The 20,621-nt window shown below is 39.5% G+C and overlaps 1 protein-coding gene across 1 annotated transcript in view; it reads left to right on the top strand.

Moving 5' to 3' along the window:
• Positions 1-15,448: 15,448 nt before the first annotated feature.
• LOC149153034 (uncharacterized) overlaps positions 15,449-20,621 on the top strand; it is a 33,470-nt gene continuing 28,297 nt past the window's right edge. The window contains exons 1-2 of the mRNA XM_089443669.1: positions 15,449-15,689; positions 15,772-15,969. Of these exons, the coding sequence (XP_089299795.1) occupies positions 15,452-15,689; positions 15,772-15,969 (436 nt within the window). The 5' untranslated portion in view covers positions 15,449-15,451. The remainder of the gene's footprint in view (positions 15,690-15,771; positions 15,970-20,621) is intronic.

Here is a 20,621-nt window from a genome sequence, read left to right as displayed (position 1 = left end):
AAAGTGAGAAAAGAAATCAGCAAACAAAAATAAAAATGAAGAAATTTGAAAAGTGGAAGAAAAATGCAAGGTTTGAAATACAAACTCTGACAAGAATGGTTATACCAATATCTCAACAACATGAAGTAAAAGAAAATAATTATCTAATCATTCCTTCTTATGTTGAGATTCAGATAAATTTTACCTTTCAGGGTTGTAAATGTTTTAGGCTTTAGATAGCAGTGATGATAAAATTCAGCTACAATGAAAACTTTCTTTTTGATGTCAATCTTCTTGTTTCAAAGCATCATCTTAATCATTTTCTTAAAAATGAATGCTTAAAGAAACATATTAAATATTCAGAAACTTCCTAGTGTAGTTGTTTCAACGAAGATTATCACTGCTTCTTGAAATAAAACCAGGAGAAGAGTATAGGACTTCCAAAATATGATCTGGCGAAGGATTGAAAGATTTTATGAAGAGCTGCAAAACAAATTTATATGTCAGAAAAACAAAATTGAAACTAAAGTAAAGAAATGGAAACTAATTAAAGTGGGTACATGAATCTTACCATTGGATAATTGCATTTGATCTTACCTAAGAGGTATCAATTTCACCAATACTAGTTGACTTCTTCTTTTAGTTAACATTAAAACATGAAAAATTCAAACTAGACAAAATCTTATAACCCAAAATCATTATTTATTTGATTTAAACTAAAGCAAGCAGTACCATGTAAAAAATGGAATGCTTTGTGTTCAAGGGAATTGAGATTAAAACAAATACATCAGAAATGAGAATGAGAATTTGCAGTAATGAATGTTCTCAAAATATTATAAGTTTCATATAAACACCATAATTTTTATAAATGGTCCAGAATTAAGACCAAATCCAAGATAATGAAATTTAAATATGAAGATAAAAAAGTCTTGAATTACTTATTGAATTATGGAATTATATATTTAAATCTAAAATGTATGATAAAACGAAATGATTTGAATACACTGCAAATTTGTCATCAATCGCTTTCTTACCATAATGGTTACCCAAGATTGTTTTAAATTAACATAATGCCTTATCGTATGATTCACATTGCATGTAGAGGTATGTGTTGGAATTTATCGCATCGAAGGTTGCAATAGCAAATTGCCGATATGAGATCATGCGAAGAGAATATGTGCGATGAGATGGAGTGATCACACCATTGAAGAAATGTTATATTCAGATCGAGGACAGTCATATTGAAAATTGCACATCGCACATCACAGATCGCAGATTCGGAATAGTGGTATGAGCATAAATAAAAAAGAGATGAAGCGATTGCGATATCAACATATCGAAATAAATGAAAATAGTCATGTTGGAAATGCCAATATGATTCGTGTGATAGTGACGATGCAATGGATGACATGGTTCTTAGTGATCAGAAAACTTTAAGTATAGGATGTAATACAATATGATTCTTGTCATGCTGATATGCGATGAATGATGGGGCTCTTAGGTGGGACCAGCTTTGGACCTCAAAATAAATCGGCGATCAGCGATCTTAAGCACACAATGTAATATTCTTGATACGCCGATATGCGATGAAGAATGGACCCGATGGATTTATTATGAGAATTTAATATCATATTGGATTCGAAACATTAGTACTTTTAAAATTATGCCCCTCCCATTATTGCAATTGATCGGACTTGATATTTCTTATAAACTTGATTTAACTTTCATATCAGGTCCAGAATTATGTGTACATTACAATATTGGTAAAGTTGATTATCAAAGATCGGTGATTCAAGATAATGGAAGCATATTCAACTGAAAAACTTTGATATGTGAAACATGATATGGCATTTTATAAAAGAATGAGTGAGGTAACACATCAAAGGTCTTGCATTGTTGATCAAATGATTGTGATATGAATGATGTGATATCAGAATGAAATAATTGACAAAGATGAACGGGATGGGAATATTGTGAATATATATTCATTGTAGTATCAGAAATATGAAAATCAAGTTGAAATGTTTATGATATGAATCTTGGGATATTGTTTTAAATTTCACTTGAGTTTTCTAATGATTGAAAGCAAAGTTAAATAATTTTCAAATTCTAATCCCGGATGCGGGTGCAGGTAAAACGTGTTGATGGTATGGGCAGTCACGTGGGCAGGTGGCAGGCACATGACGACAGGAGGTACTAGGTGAGGTGGGTTATCAACTCGCATGCAATCCGACGGCCGAAGGCATTAATTCCGGTCTTCTCCGCTCGGGTGAGTTGCTTGGCAATCGGCGCCATGGAGCATTTTAAGGGGGAGGTGTTTGTTCTGCAAAATAATGTGGGATGGCATAGCGGAGATGCCCTGCTGAGTTCTGAGAAGCAAGAGGAGACGTGCATTCTGCTGATTGCAGGGAAAGGGACGAGCACGCCCTGCAACTAAGCTGAGATTGGGTTTGTCCTAAGCGCTAAGGAAGCTCCGGGTGCCTGCGTGAGGGTGCATCTGGAAAAGCCAGATATGGAGAGGGAGAGGCCGCGTATGTGTAGCAGGCGAGGGGGAACTAGAGGCAAGGCCTTCACGCAGCAGCAAGGCCACAATTCGCCCTCCTCCTCCATTGAAGTCACGTCAATGCCTCAAAGGTTCCAAGGAAGCAATGAGGAAGGTGGCGAGCGTGCTGGTAGAAGCATTCGTTCAGAGGAGGGTCAGTCGGAGCATCCAACGCTCAGGTATAGGCTCCCATGCCCTCAAGCCAATTCTACTCTGGTAATTTCCATTATGATTGAGCCGGGTGTCTCTCAAAGCGAGGAGGCAGAGACTATTATTGCTGCAAGCCATCCTGTGCGAGAGGCAGAGCTAGCACCGGATAGGCAGCGCTACAGTAGAGAGGAATCCCCCATCGCGTGCCTTCCGGTTGAAGCGGTTCCCAGTCGTCAGGCCCCTAGACGAGAGTTCAAAATTGACCTTGAGTGCCCAGTCCCTGCCGCCGGTCCTTCAGCGCTTGCTGGTCCAAGCAAGCCAGCTCAGGGAGGAACCTCTGGCGCGGTCATCCCTCTCTCAGACTCCGAAGATTCTCTCCGTTTCGGGTGCCGAATAGAAGAGGTGCCTCACACCACCGATGAAGAATGAGCTCGCTCCCGGTAACCTCAGCTGCATTTCTTGGGTTTTCTGTTTATGCTTCCGCCAACTGGTATCGACATCTTTGTCTATGTGTCGGCTATAATTGTTCATGTCTGTCTTTGTCTGGGTCAGTCCATGGCCCTGGTGTCTGTTCAGAGTCTATGTGTCTTCAGCGGCAGTGTATCAAATTCCAATTTTTGATTTTGCTCAATTTTGGAACTGTAATCAGGGCAAGAAGAAGGCTGACAGGCAAATCTCCATAGCCTTGCCCACTGTACTCCATATGTATCTCTGTTTTGTATGATAATAGAATTAGTCGTATTCAGAAAAAAAAAAAAAAAAAAAAAAAAAAAAAAAAATTCTAATTCTAATGAATCACAAATAAAATTTCCCTGAACCTGTTGCAAATTTGGAATGGGTTTGCTGCTTACTTCAAGTTTCGAAAACAAATGAAACAGAATAAGAATAAAAAATAAACTAAGGAAAAGAGAAACTAATAATAGATGAAAATGAACTTGTAAATGCGTACTTGGAAGGAAATTGTCTGTAGATTTTACCTCATGAATTTTCAAATTCTTCTTTCGATTTATCAAAATTCTGACTTTGTTCAAAATCATCTTATTATTTATTCTAAATTAGAGTGGGCAATCAAGCTAAAGGAAATCAATTATTTATGTTTAGGAAATATGAAATTCATAAAATTCACCAGAAATAAATATGAAACTATGCTTCCCTTTTGAATTGCAACAACAATTTATTACCTCTGCTCATTCCGAATTAACTTGAGAAAAATTTGTATTGTTATAGTGACTGTTCAATAATGCCTTTAGTAAATAAATATGATGCAGATTGCAACATCAGATAATAAACTAAAGATTAGAATGGGATAAAGCCACTCATTGTGAAAAAATATCAACACAGATTTAAATGTGTGCATATAGCAGCATAGACACCCTTAAGGTCATTTTAACCAATTTCGAAGAAAATAACATAAACTTCATGTGATTATAGTGAAAAGTTAGACTGACTAATAATGATTGAATTGAAATTAATCTTATAATAGATAGTCATATTTTCCACGAGATAATGAGATCATGAAGCTTTGTATCATCAAAACCTTCAATATATAAATTTCAAAAGAAAATCTTAGGAGGAAATCTCGAAATGAAGAAAAGTGGCTTTGAGGTGATTGGCGCCAAGTGCAACCTCAATTGAATTTAGTCAATACATTATTCAAAATAGGTAGAGAAGAGGTATTACTGCAAGAAATTTTTTGATTTAAAAATGGGAAGCAAGAATCAAAAAGTTTTCGATGAGAAGAAAATGTTTCACTGAACATGTGTGAGAAAGACTGATTGATTTGTTTTATTTATATATGCAGAATTGTTGAAAATAAATTAACTACATTAATTCTACTCATATTCTAACCATATGCAGGAAAATGGCTAGGTATAGTCATATTTTCAATGTAGCCACTCTCTCATTTTAATTCCTACATGTATGTATAATTCACATGTTAGTAATAAAAATAAAAATCTAATTAAACTAAGAAAATTAAATATGAAATTAGAGTGTACAGTTATTGTTAGCAACTTAATTAAAATCTCCTTCTCTTGAAATTTCATTTCCAGTTGAATACTAATTGGATCATAGAAATCTGGATGGGTTTCTATTAATGATTGGGAAAGGTTCAAAAGAGGAGATGACACGCCAGATTGTGGATATGAGCTTTTAGATCCAAAGGCCTAAAGAAAATTGTTAATGTTATTTACAAATGTTAAATTATTGACAATCTTCCATAAAGGAAAACTTTTCAAATATTTTTCAAATGAGTTAATGAAAAATGGATGGAAAACTGTTAGATATAATGGAAGATTATTAATTGAATTGGATTGCTGGCTAGATCATAAAAATACATTCTCTTGTTGACATTGCCTTTGAGAAATTTTGAAAAATAAAATCAGAAAATAAATTTAAATTTAATCAAAATAAATGTGAAAGAAAAATTAAAATGAAATCACTATTTATACAACTAATGTTGCAACACAATTGGGATTGTTTTGAAATAATTTCTTTTTCACAAGGATTGGCCAGAATTATGGAATTTGAATAATTTTCAATTCCAACTTGTGAATTAGAAAGAGAATTATGATTATGAGTAAGAATGAGAGCTTGATCATGATATGAATCATAAATTGGAATGTTTTCTCGAATAGTGAAATCATGAAGATAATTTGGTGCTTTAGAATGAGGATTGGTTGGAATAATTTCTAAATAGAAACGTTTCCCATTCTCAGATGTTATTTGAATTTTATCATGAGGATTCTCTTGAGAAAAATAGAAATCAACATCCTCAATGTCAGAGTAATTATTATAAATGACTTCACGATATTCTCTATAATTCCCTGATTTCGTTCAATATATCAAAACAAGGAGGAATAAAAGTTTCATGTTCACTAATGGCAAAAGAATAATCAATAATTGTTTCTCTATCTTGATAAAAACTTATTGGTAATTTATTTAGATCAACCTCTTTACCTTCTGAAATATCATTAATACCAAGAGGGGAAAAATTATCATCATTAAAAATATCAGGATAAAGGGAAAAATATGAATCTGAAACAATGCATTTACAAATGTCTATGTTTGAGAACTCTTGTACATTATGCTCATTGTAAATTTCAGATTGTAGATCATTCCTTTGTCTAGTCACGCTTTCTTGAAGAATTGTGCTCTAGTTCTCTGAATTTGGCATTTGCTCATCATGAAGAAATTCAGAAATTTGTACAACAGTTTGCATGTTATTATTTATTTTGATTGTTGCTTGTACTTGATGATTTGCAATCTGATTTTCTGAATTCACTGCAGAGTAACATTCATATTTCAAGGCAGCGTTTTCTCCAAAATTTTTGTTGTTGTCTTCTTGCATTTGGTTAGAAATATTTTCTAAGCTTTGTAAAACCACTTCATCATAATTTATTTTCACATCCATGTTGGAATTCTCATTTATGTTGGAAGGGGATGGAACAAAGCATGAACTAATTTCATATGGATTGGGAATGGGAAGAAGAGAAGACATATATTCAAACCAATCTAATGATTTTTCTTCTATAGGTTTATCTTCGACTTTAAATTTTAAACAATTCAAATGAAATCGAATATTAAAATCTCTAACAGATTCATTTTAAAATCTTTGTAGATATTCAATTTCATCACATACATGTTCATAATCATAACCGTCAAATTTACAAATGAAAATTTTAACAAATTGATCCCAGCTGTGAATTGAGGCAACTGGAAGAGTTCTACACCAGTTTCTGGCTTTTTTCGCAAATATAAGAGTAAAAATTCTGCATCAGATGCCTCCATCAATTCCTTGAAAATCATAATTTGAAACTTTTTGAATAAATTGAAAGACATGATTAAATGCAGAAGAATTTCTCTTACCATTAAACTTTACCTGAGACAAGAGTCTTACCACTTCGGGTGGAGTATTGGAAGGTGCATGTCCATGGATACAACTCCAAATTGGAAGTTTAAGAGGAGCCATCGTGATTTAAATAAAATGTTAAAATTGAAAAGACTCCAATAGACAACAAGTTTCAGGCCCTCCTTCTAACACCAAAAGTGTTGAGGGCCATGCCTCAACAATGGGGGATAACCACCCTATTCAGACCTTAAAGCAGCTCCTTTTCTATTTGGATTAGTGGTTTGGATTGGTTTAACTAGGTCTAGTTACCTTTTCCCTATCACTATTGGTTTATGATGTATCTTTAACTACCAATAGATAGGGATATCAGATCACTTCTTCTTGCTGATCGGGCAAGAGAATGACCTTTAAGCTGATTTGGGTTCAGCCAAGCCATAACTAAAATTTTGCCTCTTTGAGAAGAGAACATAAAAGAATGTAGATTAATCTAAATGCAAACTTAGTCTATAATACAAGCAAAAAGAAACTAATCCTAATCCTATCTTAATTAGGCAGATATAGATCTAACCCAACTAAGAGCGAGACGATTAAATGATAAGGATTTAAATATGTGGCTTTTAGTTAATGTCAAACTAATGAATTAGTTCAATTAACTGACATTTATGAATACTGAAACATATCATATCGAGACCTTTTAACTGAAATAATAAACCAACAGCACTCATCAAATAATTCACAAAAATGATATTGATTGTCAAATCAGTTAATCAAATAATTAAACAATAATATGCAGAAATAGTTCACAGCACATCACTATTTAATAAATCAGTTTTATAAGACAGATTTCTGAGTAAATAGTTACTCGAAAATCAAAATTTAATCCATAAGATCATAAATACATAATAACAACATTGGGACAAATTGCCCATATTAATAAAAGTGTACATACATGAATAAAATGACACAAACTTGTTATCAGAAAAATGAAACTGATATTTGAAACAATGGTATTAGAAATACCAATTTATTGCATTTATTTCTCTGACTCTGGTCTCCAACAGTCTACATTGCTTGAACTTCTTCTTTCAAAACTAGAGCCACAATAGTGCAAACTCTCCTCTTCATACATAATTCAAGAGACAAAGGAAAAATCCTTACTAATCCTCATATCTGAGATTTTCTCTCCTCCCTCCTACAACTCTAAATTATTATTACAAAAGTGCTTTTAGAAGTCCAAAATTGCAGAGGAGAGCAACCCCCTAATTACATTCTGCAATCTGCTATTTATAATATCTCCAAAGGTATTTTTGAGAGGAGAGTTTGTTGAAGAAAAATCTATCCAATCCAATTTTATTTGCTCAAAAATTCCAATATTTAATTTTTGGAGCCTTCTCATTGATTGAAATCTTTTTCTCCATATCCCTTCTACTGTTTTCTTGCAAAAAGAAATCAAAATAAATTAAGATGCAACAATAAAATCAAAATATCATTTCTGGCATTAAAACAAATCCAATCAAATTCAATTTAAATAAATAATTGAAAATAAAATATAAGCTCTCTATTGATGCCTGGGATGGTTTAATTGGCCAAGGATATCATTGATGAATGGATCTGCATTGAGAAGAGGCTTGGACAAATGAAAATGCAGAAAATAAAACTCAGAAAATTGATTTTGTTTTAGAAATTCGGAGCTTGATCTTCTGCCTGATTTTTGACCTAATAAATGACCAAATCTATTAGTGAAACCTCCTCAGAAATGTTCTCTTTGATTTTATCTTTCCAATGAGCTGTCATGGGCCTCATTTGGCCAAGTTAAACTCAATCTATGAGCTTCTAAAGTTGATGAGTAAAATCTGGTATAAATTTGGAAATTGCTGGGCTAAAAATCAAAATTTTAATTAAAAATCTAATCCTAAATTAGACTTTAATTATCTAACAATTAATTTTAATTTAATTGTTAATTATGAACTAAACTAATTAATTAATAAACTATTATTAATTAATCTTAATCTAACTAATTAATATTAATTTAAATAATATTTAAATTTTAATTTAATTAAATTCTATATATTAATTAATTTTAACTAATTTAAAATTTATTATTAAATATTTAAACTATTTTAGTATTAAAACTAACTTACCACTCCATTTAACTTTTCACTCATTCGTATGAGTATTCGTATGAGTGAAGTTTCAATGAAACTTCAAAATAAAACATAAAACTTTATGAATGCCCATTGACTTTTAATGATCGGCGATCAGCATCGGGGGAATGGAGGTGTCAGGGTTTGAAAATGATATGTGTCGATTAAAACTTCTGATCCAATCCAAAGACCTTATGCGATCGATTTTTTTTTATTATTTTTTTATCATATATATTTTATTTATGTATTAAATTTTATTTTAATTAAATTAATTATATTTTATATATTAATTAATTTAATTAATTTAAAATTTAACATTAAATATCAATTTTAATTTTGGTTTTATTTTATGAATTTTAGTTTTTAAAATATAGCCAATTTGAAAATAAACTACAACCACTTCGATATTCTGGGTTTTCGAGATTAGTAATCAATTTGGAAATTGGAGTAAATTTCTAAAATCTCGATGCTTCATGATTTGGCTGTATAAAAAAAATGAAAAATGTTAGTAAGAACTAACTAGGGGTCAATATTTAAAATAAATGCATTATTGAACTAATTTATTTACAAAAACGGAATATTGTACATTTCATGCATTTTAACCGAGGCTAGATAAATGATTAGACTTCAAATGAGTGTTGTTTACAAACTAGTTGACCAGATGGGTCGAAACGAGTATCAATGGGAAGCCTATAGAAATTGATTTTAACAGAGCAACAAAAACAAAAATCCAAAGAAAATGAAAATTTTAACAAGATCGTAGAATAATCAACTAAATAAAAATCCTAAAATGTGTTTAGCCAAAATTTTTATAGAAAGGGTTCCCATTATTTGAAATGAACAAGTCAAAAATGGGGGGGATTGTGTTTTACCTCAACACATCCCAGGGAAAATTGTTTTTTGGACCCTATATTAGGTGGGGTGAACCTACCTATGGTTTTGTGCATAGTTTTCACATATGGTTTTGGGTGCGGTGGTTTTCGGTCCAGGTATTGGATGCTTTGGCATGCATATATATGTATTGTAACATTGAAAGGAATATAATGAAAAATCAATTTGGTAGTCCCAGTTTTTCGATCCATGAAAAATCTCTGTGTAAATTTGTTTTATGTGATATGCTCTTGCTAGTGTTTATTTTTGATGTTTTAGAATTCGTATGCAGATAATTTTTGTATGCGGTTAAAACCTAAAAAGCTTGGAGAAGTACTCTTGTGAAATGATAAAATTGGTCAGGGTTTTAGTGAAAGAAGGTGATGAACATGGATGGATGAAGTTGGGATGAGGTTGTTGATAATGACATCTATATGTATTGTTGAAACTCCTCCACTACATCAAGCATTGACATTTATCCATAAATCATGTAAACAAGAAGGATTCCAATTAACTAAGGAAAACAAAATTTCATGAGCTAGCTGCCTATTTCATGCATCGGAAAACTTGCAGAATAATATAAAAAATTGATGAGATCTAATGTAATACTGAATATAGCAGAAATGGAAATCAAATCCTATTCTTGAAAACTAGCAAAATGCTGACCTAAGTAACAGAAAACCCTAAATTCCATAAGAAACTAGAATTTTGTTCTTTTGGGGCTGCATAGGAGTTTTTTCCTCGAACCATGATCCCCTAAGGAAGGAGTGAGGAAAAATCCATTACTGATAGCTTTTTGATATTTCTTTATCTCTTCTAAGCTACTGCTAAAGTAAAGCACAAATGGAAGCAAACTAATTAAATCCAAAACTACTTGCAATGCAATAATGTTAAAAATAATTCAACTATGAAATCAACTAAACATACAAAAACAAGAAGAGGAACCTCTTCTACTAGGGTTGGGTCCTAACCCAAGAGCTTCAACCCTCTGATTCAACACAGTGTTGGATCAAGGAAATGCTCATTCTCATTATCAAACCAGAAAATTACATAACAATGTCTTCCACAAGTCTTGAATTCCAAAATTACTAGTGTTTTTACATCAAAATTCCGAATTCTAATGAGGCTCTAGGCCTCCTTATTTATACAACTAAAGTCTCCAATGACTTCCTTCAATCTAGGGAGGCTTAGTTTCCAAACTCAAGATAAACGAGCTCTTTAACTTTCACTTGCTCAATTGCCTTTTGATCTCCATGACTTGGTTTCTTTTACTCCAAGCTAGTGTGATTGATGGAGGAATATTTGAATGAGTGAGGAGTAAATGAGGAGGATCTACCTCCTACAATCTCTGCTCCTTGTCTCATTCGATTTTTATCCCTTAATTAGCTAAAATTTCCATGATTTTCTCTCAAAAACATGCAATCAATGATGTTGACACCTAATCATCAAGATTGGGTGAATATAATGTAAATAAATGAATAGGTAATATGAACAGTCATCGAGAGATGAAGTGAACAGTCTCTCCCTCATGTATATAATGAAGACCTACCTGAAGAAATAATATACAAATCAATTTGTGTTGAGGAGTTATTGCCTGGTCTGACATGGTATCAGAGCCAGCTCCCAAAATAGTTGTAACTCCCTTCTGCCTACTGCTCTCTGTCCACTGTCTACTACACTCTCTGTCCCCTCCATAGTCACTGCCATTCCACCCTTTGTTTTTCTTCAGTTACCCATGCATTATTGTTCACAACTGCTCTGTGTTATTTTCCACAACTAATCTACGTTGAATGAACCGTTGTGGTGAACCCGTGAACATATTCTACATTTTTTTAATAACTGTGCAAGCAAACATTCACGGATGGACATACTCGCTTCCAATATGGATATCCGTTATCAGCACAAAGGAAGGAACTTCATAACTTGATAGCTGCTGTTGGAGAGGTAAATCCCCTCTACGGATAGAGGCGATCCCTACTAGCCCAATAGGGGTCTAGCAACAATCACACAATGCTGCCACGCATGTTCCTAGTTACAATTAAACAAGAAGTAAAGAGCACCTACTTGGATTCCTGCGCTGTCGTTGGACGAAGAGATGTCTCCTTCGCTCCTTCGCTTCGGCTGGTCACAGTCCTCCGCGATCCCCGCGAACGGACACCTGCACACACGAAGAGAAGGCAAACGCAAGCGTGAAATCTAGTAAAAGTAACTATATGCCAGTCAGAAAAGACATAATTCACATTTATCCATTGCATAAACAAACGAGAATGGAACAATAATAGCAGTCATCTATTATTAATCAGAATAGAGAAGAGTACAACCAAATGTTCTGACGTCGATAAACTTCTCAGGAGGGATCAGTCAGCATGTATCTCAAGCATTCACCTTTGAGGATGGTTCTCCCAAGACAAACAACTCTCTCTCTCTCACACAAATGTCACAAACAAACTTCCCCAAGCAATGAATCACTTCCACTCCTAACACACCAAACCTATAGCAGCAATCTGAGCACTACAAGCTCTGTACAATCCAAGCTAAGTTTAGCTAGTTCCCACTAGTTTCTAACTAGCTGCTCATGGTAATGGTGGAAGTTTATATAGGAGAAGGAGTCTCCTAAAAAGGTGGAAAGATGAGCTTATCTTCAAGGGGAGTAGTTGCAAAGGGTCGAACAGACATGCCATAGAAGGGAGTCGATATTCACAAAGCTAACAACCAAGCCTGGAGAGATCTAGAAGGCTGGTTGTTTGAACAAATTCGCCCAAACTGGATCAGCGCGGATTATATGGAGACTGTCGCGCTGTCAGCACATAACAATAACTGAACAAGTCATGTCAGCGCGGAAGAACATGGGAAAGCCGCGCTGTGCGTCATCGCGGAAAAGTGATGTTCTTCCGCGATGGCAGCGCACGAAATACACTGTGAGGCGCTGGTCATCGCGGTTATTTTAGGAACAGACGCGCTGATGCACAAAACTTTGGAAAAATGGGTTTTTAAGCCAGTTCAGGGATCAAACACTTAGTGATTGTGACTTCTGGACACAGCAGGGTGACTGACAGGAAGGCAGTGATAAATTACTGTGTAACAGATGCCCCCTAAAGCATGAAGACCGAGAGAGTGGGAGGGGTGAAATGCTTTACAACACACGCCGAACTGGAATACCGCCAGGAAGTACCGAAAAATCTTTGACAATCATATACATGCAGTCTAGGCATGGGCGCAGCCATCCAAAAGACATGCGAGACTGGTCTATGGTATGGACGCAGCCACCCAGCTAAAGAGACCATAATAATGACAAGGTATGGTCGCAGCCATCCATGAAGACTCAGGTATGGGCGCAGCCATCCATCAATGAGTCATGTAATGATTATCCACAAAATCGCAACCTGGACCACAGTGAGCAAGGATCCAGGGTCTTGCGCTCCATCTTGACCCGAACAGAGTACAAGTCCACACATGTGAATACAGGGGTTGGAGTCGAACATGCATGAACATCGTCTGATTACCGGCCAATGATGAGAACCGTTAACAGACGCGAGAGGTACCACCAATAATGACAATGGCCCTCAAGGTACTATAGGTACAATCCGTGGCGTGTGAATCAATGAGCTGGTGTCGAACACCCACGGAATCATTCGATCGTAGGTCAATGATGTAAACCTTGCGTCGAACACGAGGAACCTGCCATTGAGGCATGCAGGCTCCAAGGCACCTGGAAGGAGTCTCTAAGTCACTTTCTCGGATAATGAGTTGAAGTCGACGAGAAGTGGCCTTGATCGAAGGTGGGCCATGATGATTCCCACATCATCGACATGAGACAGAGGTATAATAATTTGTGATGAGATAGCGAACGAGGTTGCATTGTGGCAGAGGACAACTTCTCTTGAACATATAATGGCACTGTAACGGATTTGGCAGTACTTGACATCAAATGAGCAGCGGATAGGATGATGACGGCAATGAACAGATGAGAGGTCAAATAGGATATCCCAAACTCATGGAGGCTAGTGAAAACGAGATGAGATGACCCCACCCAGACATGAAACAGCGGAGTGCCATGTTCAAGAGTGACGTACTGCCGAGACGACTGTAATCAAAGTTCCATTTTCCCCACCTTTGCAGGCAGGTACCCCGATTATTTTTGGATGACAAGCTTGACGGGGGTAACATATGCTTGATGTGTGTCATGTTGACAATATCCGATGTCATTGAGTGTTTAACGAGCCTGACAAAGGAAAAACTCGGCTTCTTTTCTTGTTTCGAGAATCTGAAAAGAATGCGGAAAAGGAGACTCCAGGGGGGTCCTTTTTCATACAGTTGTGTCTCTCGAGCCCGAAAAAGTATAAAACTGTGCTCGAAAGAACCACCCGGTCATTACAACCGAGGAGTACTTTTCATGAATAGTGTCTCCGACCGGAAAAAGTAAAAAAGTGGTCGAAGACACGTCGTTTTAGAGCCAATATCGAGTGCGAAACGACAAACACCCGGCGATCTTTTTGGTTTAACGGTCGGAAAAAGAGCTTAAAACCGACCGCCTTTCGTTCCCTTTAACGAGCTGAAAGGGAGCTCGGCCATCTTCTCTTGTTTAACGTCGGAAAAGAGCTTAGAGACGACACTTTGGGAATCACATGAATTGTGGACTGTCATGACCAAGCTGCGATACCTGTACCTGCACAAGGGCACTACCCGCATAAATCCATTCGATATACGTAAAAAACATATTGAAACATGCTTGAAAACAGAACCAAGGCTAGTTTTATGGCTAAAAATGGTAAAAACCCAAAAAATATGGTAATTTAGGAGTTTTTACTATAAATAGGGGGGGGGTAATAAGTCATTTTTACCATTTTACTATTTGGAGTGCGAAGAACGTGGAGAAGCTAAAAAGTTGACGGAGCGATTCCCAGCCCATCCGGAGACCATTTTCAGATCTGCTTCTTCCAGGTAGGTTCTCATTCCTTTGCCCTGCATTCTGGTTCATTTTAGGAGTTTTTTAACGGTTGAATGGGCCCAATTGGGCATTTTTTATTTGCATGGGTGCGCCCTCGGTCAGCGCGGAAATTGCCCACGGGGTCGCGCTGACCGAAAAATAGCCAATGTAACCAACTTCGGGTCAGCGCGGAAAAGGCGTGTTCTTCCGCGCTGACCTCGCATTTTTTACACAGAGCCGCCATTGTCATCGCGGCTGTCCCTAAAACAGCCGCGATGGCGCGGAAAAGTTTTGTTTTTTTAATAAATGAACGTAAATTTCTCCATGAAAACAATTCTGATTGGTTTTTATTGTTCATGCAGGACATCATGGCCTTTCAATGGCAAGAGAGAGTTCACGATGTAGAGGATGTGGCTGCTTGGGGAGACGTAAATTGCTGCAACGCCATGCGGGCGTGCGGATTCATGAAATTCTTCCTTACGCCGCGTCTGAGGGCCCAACATGATCTGCTGGAGCTGCTGATCAGGGCATGGAACCCGGTGGACCAAAAATTCACCATCCGTGGTCACGACATTGAGTTTGACCACATGGATATCTTTTTCTTGACTGGGTTGTCGCGCCGAGGTGCGAAGCCCATCTTGGAGGGGCAGCGACCTAGCGGCGGTACTCTGGATGACCTGATGGCTGAGGTTTGCCCGGGGGCGGTGAAAACGCGGAGTGGGAAGTGCTCGATCCCCACAGTGAGAGACATAGTGCTGCGCACCATCCTATTCATGGTGACCCAGGCGGCAGGTAGCATGGCGAATCACGAGGCGTCCAAGACCCATCTCCTACTAGCTCTCGAGTGCCTCGAGCCTACCGTGTTTGATTGGTGCACGGCAGTGGCCAACAACATGAAGAGGCAATTGAGCAACTGCCGTCGTGGGGAGACGAAGCAGTTCGGCTATGGATCGATCCTGGTCCCGCTCATTCTGGAGTGAGTACCAGCCATGCGACTGCAGTCTATGGCTGTGGATGCCCCCAGAGATCCTCGAGAGACGAGGGCCTCACGATGGGCTCGGATTATGCCACGTGGGGGTGGCGGCCGACCACATAGCTGGGGGGCATTTTTCAGAGACTGGTTGGACCAGCAGGAGATCTTCGTACAGGATTGGCCATATGCGGGGATGGATTTCCGCAATGATCCTGACTTGGTGCTGCCTCCGGGTGAACAGTGGGATGATGCAGGTATGACACTTTTTGTCTTTTGAGTTTTGTATTGTTTTTAAAATTTTTATGTACATGTCCTAATAAATGTCTTGTCATGCAGATGTGGGGCCTACTAGACCGATTGGCCTGGCTGCCACGGCACGGAGAGAGGGCCCGGGAGCCGGAGCTTTGGCCTTAGCCCCTCCAGGGGCCAACACACCAGAGATTGTGGCTCGCAACCTTGAGGGGTTGCTGGAGGGGGTGCCAGACTTCCAGGGGGTCGAGGAGGTTCCTGTGGAGCATCAGATCCACACAGTGGGTGTGGAACCCAGAGTGCACCGCCTTCTGAGGCAGGTGGCACGAGCGGCTGTGTACTACAGAGAGCACCATCCATCCGATTAGTCACCTAGGTTTTATTTCCACTGTTTATTTTGAGACATTATGACTCAGATGTATTGAGATTTTGGGACATGTACTTCTATTTTTGAGCGCCTCAGTGCGCCACACGATATATATATATATATACATACCGATTTTTGGATGAGTCGTTGTTACATGTGATGATGTGTTATCTTGTGTTATGCGTTTGTTCAGTACAATTTGTGATCTTATGTATGAATTTGCACGACACTCGACTCATGGATTTTATATGTTTAATGCAAGCTTAAAAACACACACGTGCAAACTATGCTTGAAATGATTTATTTACATATGCTTATGGTCTTACTATGCTGTTCTTTCCTTCCTTGTATGATGTTTATCTGTTTCGCAAATGTCTATCTAATACACGATTTGCCAATGCATCAGTCAACGTATTTAATCGTCTCGGAATATGCTGATAAGTAATGTAATCGAAATTCCGTTCTAACAATCTTACACGTAGGTACAACCTTAATATGCGCTGGTCTCTGACGGAATATCGCCTGTTGAGTTGATGGACAACCAGCTGGGAGTCCAGGTTCACCACTAGCTCTCGGATGCCGAGGTCAACTGCTTCGGCAAGTAATTCTATTACAGCACTGTACTCGGCAACGTTGTTAGTGGTATGACCTAGGCATACACCCTGCAGGTTTATCAACTCCCCGTGAGGATCGTAGATCACCCACGCTGCCGAAGACAAATTACAAGTACTACGGCAGGCACCATCAGCGAAACCAACATAAGGAGTACGAGACATCTACGCAGGAAAGAGAAAGCATAATAAGGGGCAAAAACACGCCTTCACACCAAAGCAAAAGAAACTCATGCAGTAAAAACTCAAAAACACACGTATATACAAAGTGATTGTGAGCAGCTATGCATAGTACTTCTTCAGATACAGCCCATTTCGGGGCTTGTCAAGAGGATTTCCTTCATAATCAATCAACTCATATGCGCCCTTTTGTAAAACACGTTTCACGATGTAGGGACCTAACCACATGGATTCGAGTTTTCCTGCCCCCAGCTTATCCTTAGCTTGATCGTAGAGCAGTACTAAATCTCCCTCAACAAAGGAACGAGGATGAATATTCTGATCGAAGTGAGCTTTGACTCTCTTCTTCTGCGCTTCGATAGCCAGAGAGGCCAAACGACGAGTCTCGTCTAACCGTTCTAGGTAAAGAAGCCGTTCCTCCACCGGAGTGGTGTTGGGAAGCAACTCGACAGCTAATTTTAATGAAGGAATTTCACATTCGACGGGAAGGGTAGCCTCCAGTCCATAGACCAGTTGAAACAGGGTGAAACCGGTGGCATCCTTCACAGAAGTCCGGTAGGCCCACAAGGCTGGGAAAAGCATTAGATGCCAGTTTGACTTGTGTGTATTGACGGTGCGTTGAAGCATGGTGATCAAAACTTTGTTCACGGCTTCAACTTGACCGTTAGATTGAGGATAGTACGGTGACGAACTATCTTGACGCAAGCCTAACTGGCTCGTTAACTCTGTCATCATATGATTTCGGAAATGCTTTCCATGATCTGTAACAATAGCCTGAGGGACTCCGAAGCGAGTGATGATATGATTGAATAAAAACTGCGCCGCTGTGTGACCGTCTTCGTTTAATGTAGGCATTGCTTCGGCCCACTTGGTGAAATAATCCACGGCAACGATAATGTACCCATGCCCCCCGGCCGAACGAGGGTTACAGGACGTATAATCGATGCCCCATTTGGCAAATGGACCTACGGTTACGACAGGGTGCAGTGGTGCAACAGGTGCACGCATCTTCCGGTGGTAAACCTGGCATTCATGGCATGCGCGTACAGCAAGGATGCAATCCTTGAATATAGAAGGCCGGAAATAACCAGCGCGGAGGATCTTTTGAGCGGTAGCGTATCCGGACATATGGCCGCCACAAGCGCCGGAGTGGCAGTCATTCATGACTCGCTCAGCTTCCTCGAGAGTTAAGCATCGGCGAAGAATAGAATCGACGCCGAGGCGGTACAGGGTGTCGCCTAAAATGCGATACGGTTGAGCCTGATGACGTATCCGTCGTCGAGCTTCCTTTGATGTATTGGGACGAAACGAAGACGTTTGTAAATATACAATGATGTCCCCGTACCATGGGTCGAGAGTGCTGATGAGAAAGAGCGTTTCATCCGGAATTTGCTCCTCTGAATGAGATGGTGCAGACTGAGATGGTAAGGAACAGAGCAGTTCAGCAAAGACCAGTGATTTCTTAGACTTGGCGGCAGTAAATTCCAAGTCAAACTCTTGGAGGATGACGATCCACTTCGAGTATTTGCCCCCCAGCAACTGACGTGACAAAATATAGGTCATGGGGTTGCAGTCAGAGATCACGGTCGTTGTGCGCAACAGGATGTAATGACGGAAATGTTGGACGGCACAGACAGCGGCCAATGCCAACTTTTCGACATATGCATAGCGAGTCTCTGTATCGAGGAGGTTGCGACTAAGATAGTATACAACGTGCTCCGAGCCATCGTCGTCGTCTTGCACTAAAACCATGCCGATGGTGGTATCGGCAGCGGCCAGATAAAGGGTGTAGTCACGGTGGTAATTTGGAGGTCTTAGGAGCGGAGCTGAGACCAGAAGGTCTTTAAGACGCTCAAAAGATTGCTGAGCGATAGCGTCCCAATGAAAGGGCGTGTCTCGCTTTAGTAATCGCGTGAAACCCTTGGCCACCTCGGCATAATTTGGGATGAATCGTCTGAGAAAATTGGCTTTTCCCTGCAAGCTTTGTAATTGCTGTAGAGTGGCAGGGGGAGGAAGATTCACAATGGCCTCGACTTTAAGGGGATCCAAGCGGATGCCCTCTCGGGAGACGATAAACCCGAGTAGTCGGCCAGATTCCACGCAGAAGACACACTTATGCGGATTGAGTCGAATACGGTAGTGTCGACAGCGAAGGAAGATTTCGCGTAAATGAGATGGATGGTCTTGACGTTTAGCTGAATGAGCGGGTAGGTCATCCAGGTAAGGTTGTACGATGTGTCGGATATCATGAAAAGCATACGACATCGCACGTTGGAAAGTGGCGCCGGCATTTTTGAGACCGAAAGGTAGCTTCTTGTAAGCGAAGGTGCCCCAAGGACAAATGAAAGCAGTCTTGTGCTGGTCTGCGGGGGCTATGTTGATCTGGTTGTAACCAGAGAAGCCGTCCATGAAAGAATAAATTTCGCTTCCTGCGGAATCATCGATAAGCTGATCAATAAAAGGCGTAGGAAAGTTATCTTTTGGACAGGCGCGATTGATATCGCGATAGTCAACACAAACCCGAATAGTGCCCTGTTTTTTATTGACAGGAACTATATTAGATACCCATTCCGTGAGGGGAATGGCATAAATGAAACCAGCTCGAAAAAGCTTTTCAACTTCGGCCTTGATGGCTGCAGCCTTTCGAGGGTGCACCGGGCGTAAACGCTGACGAACAGGCTTAGCCCCAGGATAGGTAGGGATTTCGTGCTCCACGATACTGGGGTCAATGCCGGGCATTTCTTCGTAAGACCATGCGAAAACATCACGAAATTCACGAAATAGATCTTTGTAGATTTGAATTTCCTCAGGAGTACATGTGACTCCAATATGAATATTTTCGACAACCCCTGTTTTGACAGAGATGTCGATAGCCAAAGTCTGCGTAATGTTACCCATGTTCCCTTCCGAAGCCACTTGATATAACTGGATAGGTGTTTGGAGAGGGATATGTGGGAGACATGAAGCAAACTTTCCGAGACACGTGGCCATTTCCGAATGAGGAGGGAGGAACGAAGAGTGATGGTGGTGATCTGACCAAGGGAGCTCTTCGGGAGACATAGTCTCGATAATAGCCTCGTCGGATGGGAATGATTCCTTCAGGGGGTCCGAAGTGGCCTTCTCTCCCAACCAAGGGAAGGTTTCAGGTGAATCGGGAACGCTGCCTGGAATAGCAGGTTCGGAGGTTGAAGCCGATGCAGCAACTATTTCGATGTAGTTGAGCTCGGCTAGGCTCAACGGCATCATCTCGCCCTAGGAGTCTTCTTGATTCACGGGAGGGAGAACCCATGGATCAGAATGCGTTGTGATCATGTTAACGGATGCGAGATTTGGAGGTGGGAGGGGAAAGACTCCCATCAAGGAGGGATCTTTAAATAATCCGGCACCCACACTCTCGAGCGATTTGAAGGTATGCTCCACGAATGGTACATTCCCTTCAGAAGAGGAAGCAAAAAAGGACAGCTGGTCCACCGTGACGATTTTTCCTTGATGGGGAAAACGAACGACACGGAATAAGGAGGAAGCCACGGCTTGCATGGCATAAGTCCAGCTTCGTCCTAGAAGGAGGTTGTAAGTGAGATTAGCGTCAACGACTTCAACCTCGACTTCTACAGTTTTCCCTTCTAAAGAGATAGGTAAACGCGGGAGGATACCAAGTGGACGAGATTCTCTTCCATCGAACGCCTCTAGGGTGGTGGGAGACTGGCTCAGAGCAAGCGAACCAATAGCCTTCCAACAAGCAACCGACATGATGCAGGTTGAGGCTCCTTCATCAATGA

Source organism: Pinus tabuliformis, chromosome 9 (assembly GCF_031772625.1).
Source record: "Pinus tabuliformis cultivar Carrire ecotype Pingquan chromosome 9, CPIR1, whole genome shotgun sequence".
Classification (NCBI taxonomy): Eukaryota; Viridiplantae; Streptophyta; class Pinopsida; order Pinales; family Pinaceae; genus Pinus; species Pinus tabuliformis.
The sequence above is the reverse complement of the archived record's forward strand: the minus strand, read 5'-3'. Positions and strand labels throughout refer to the sequence as shown.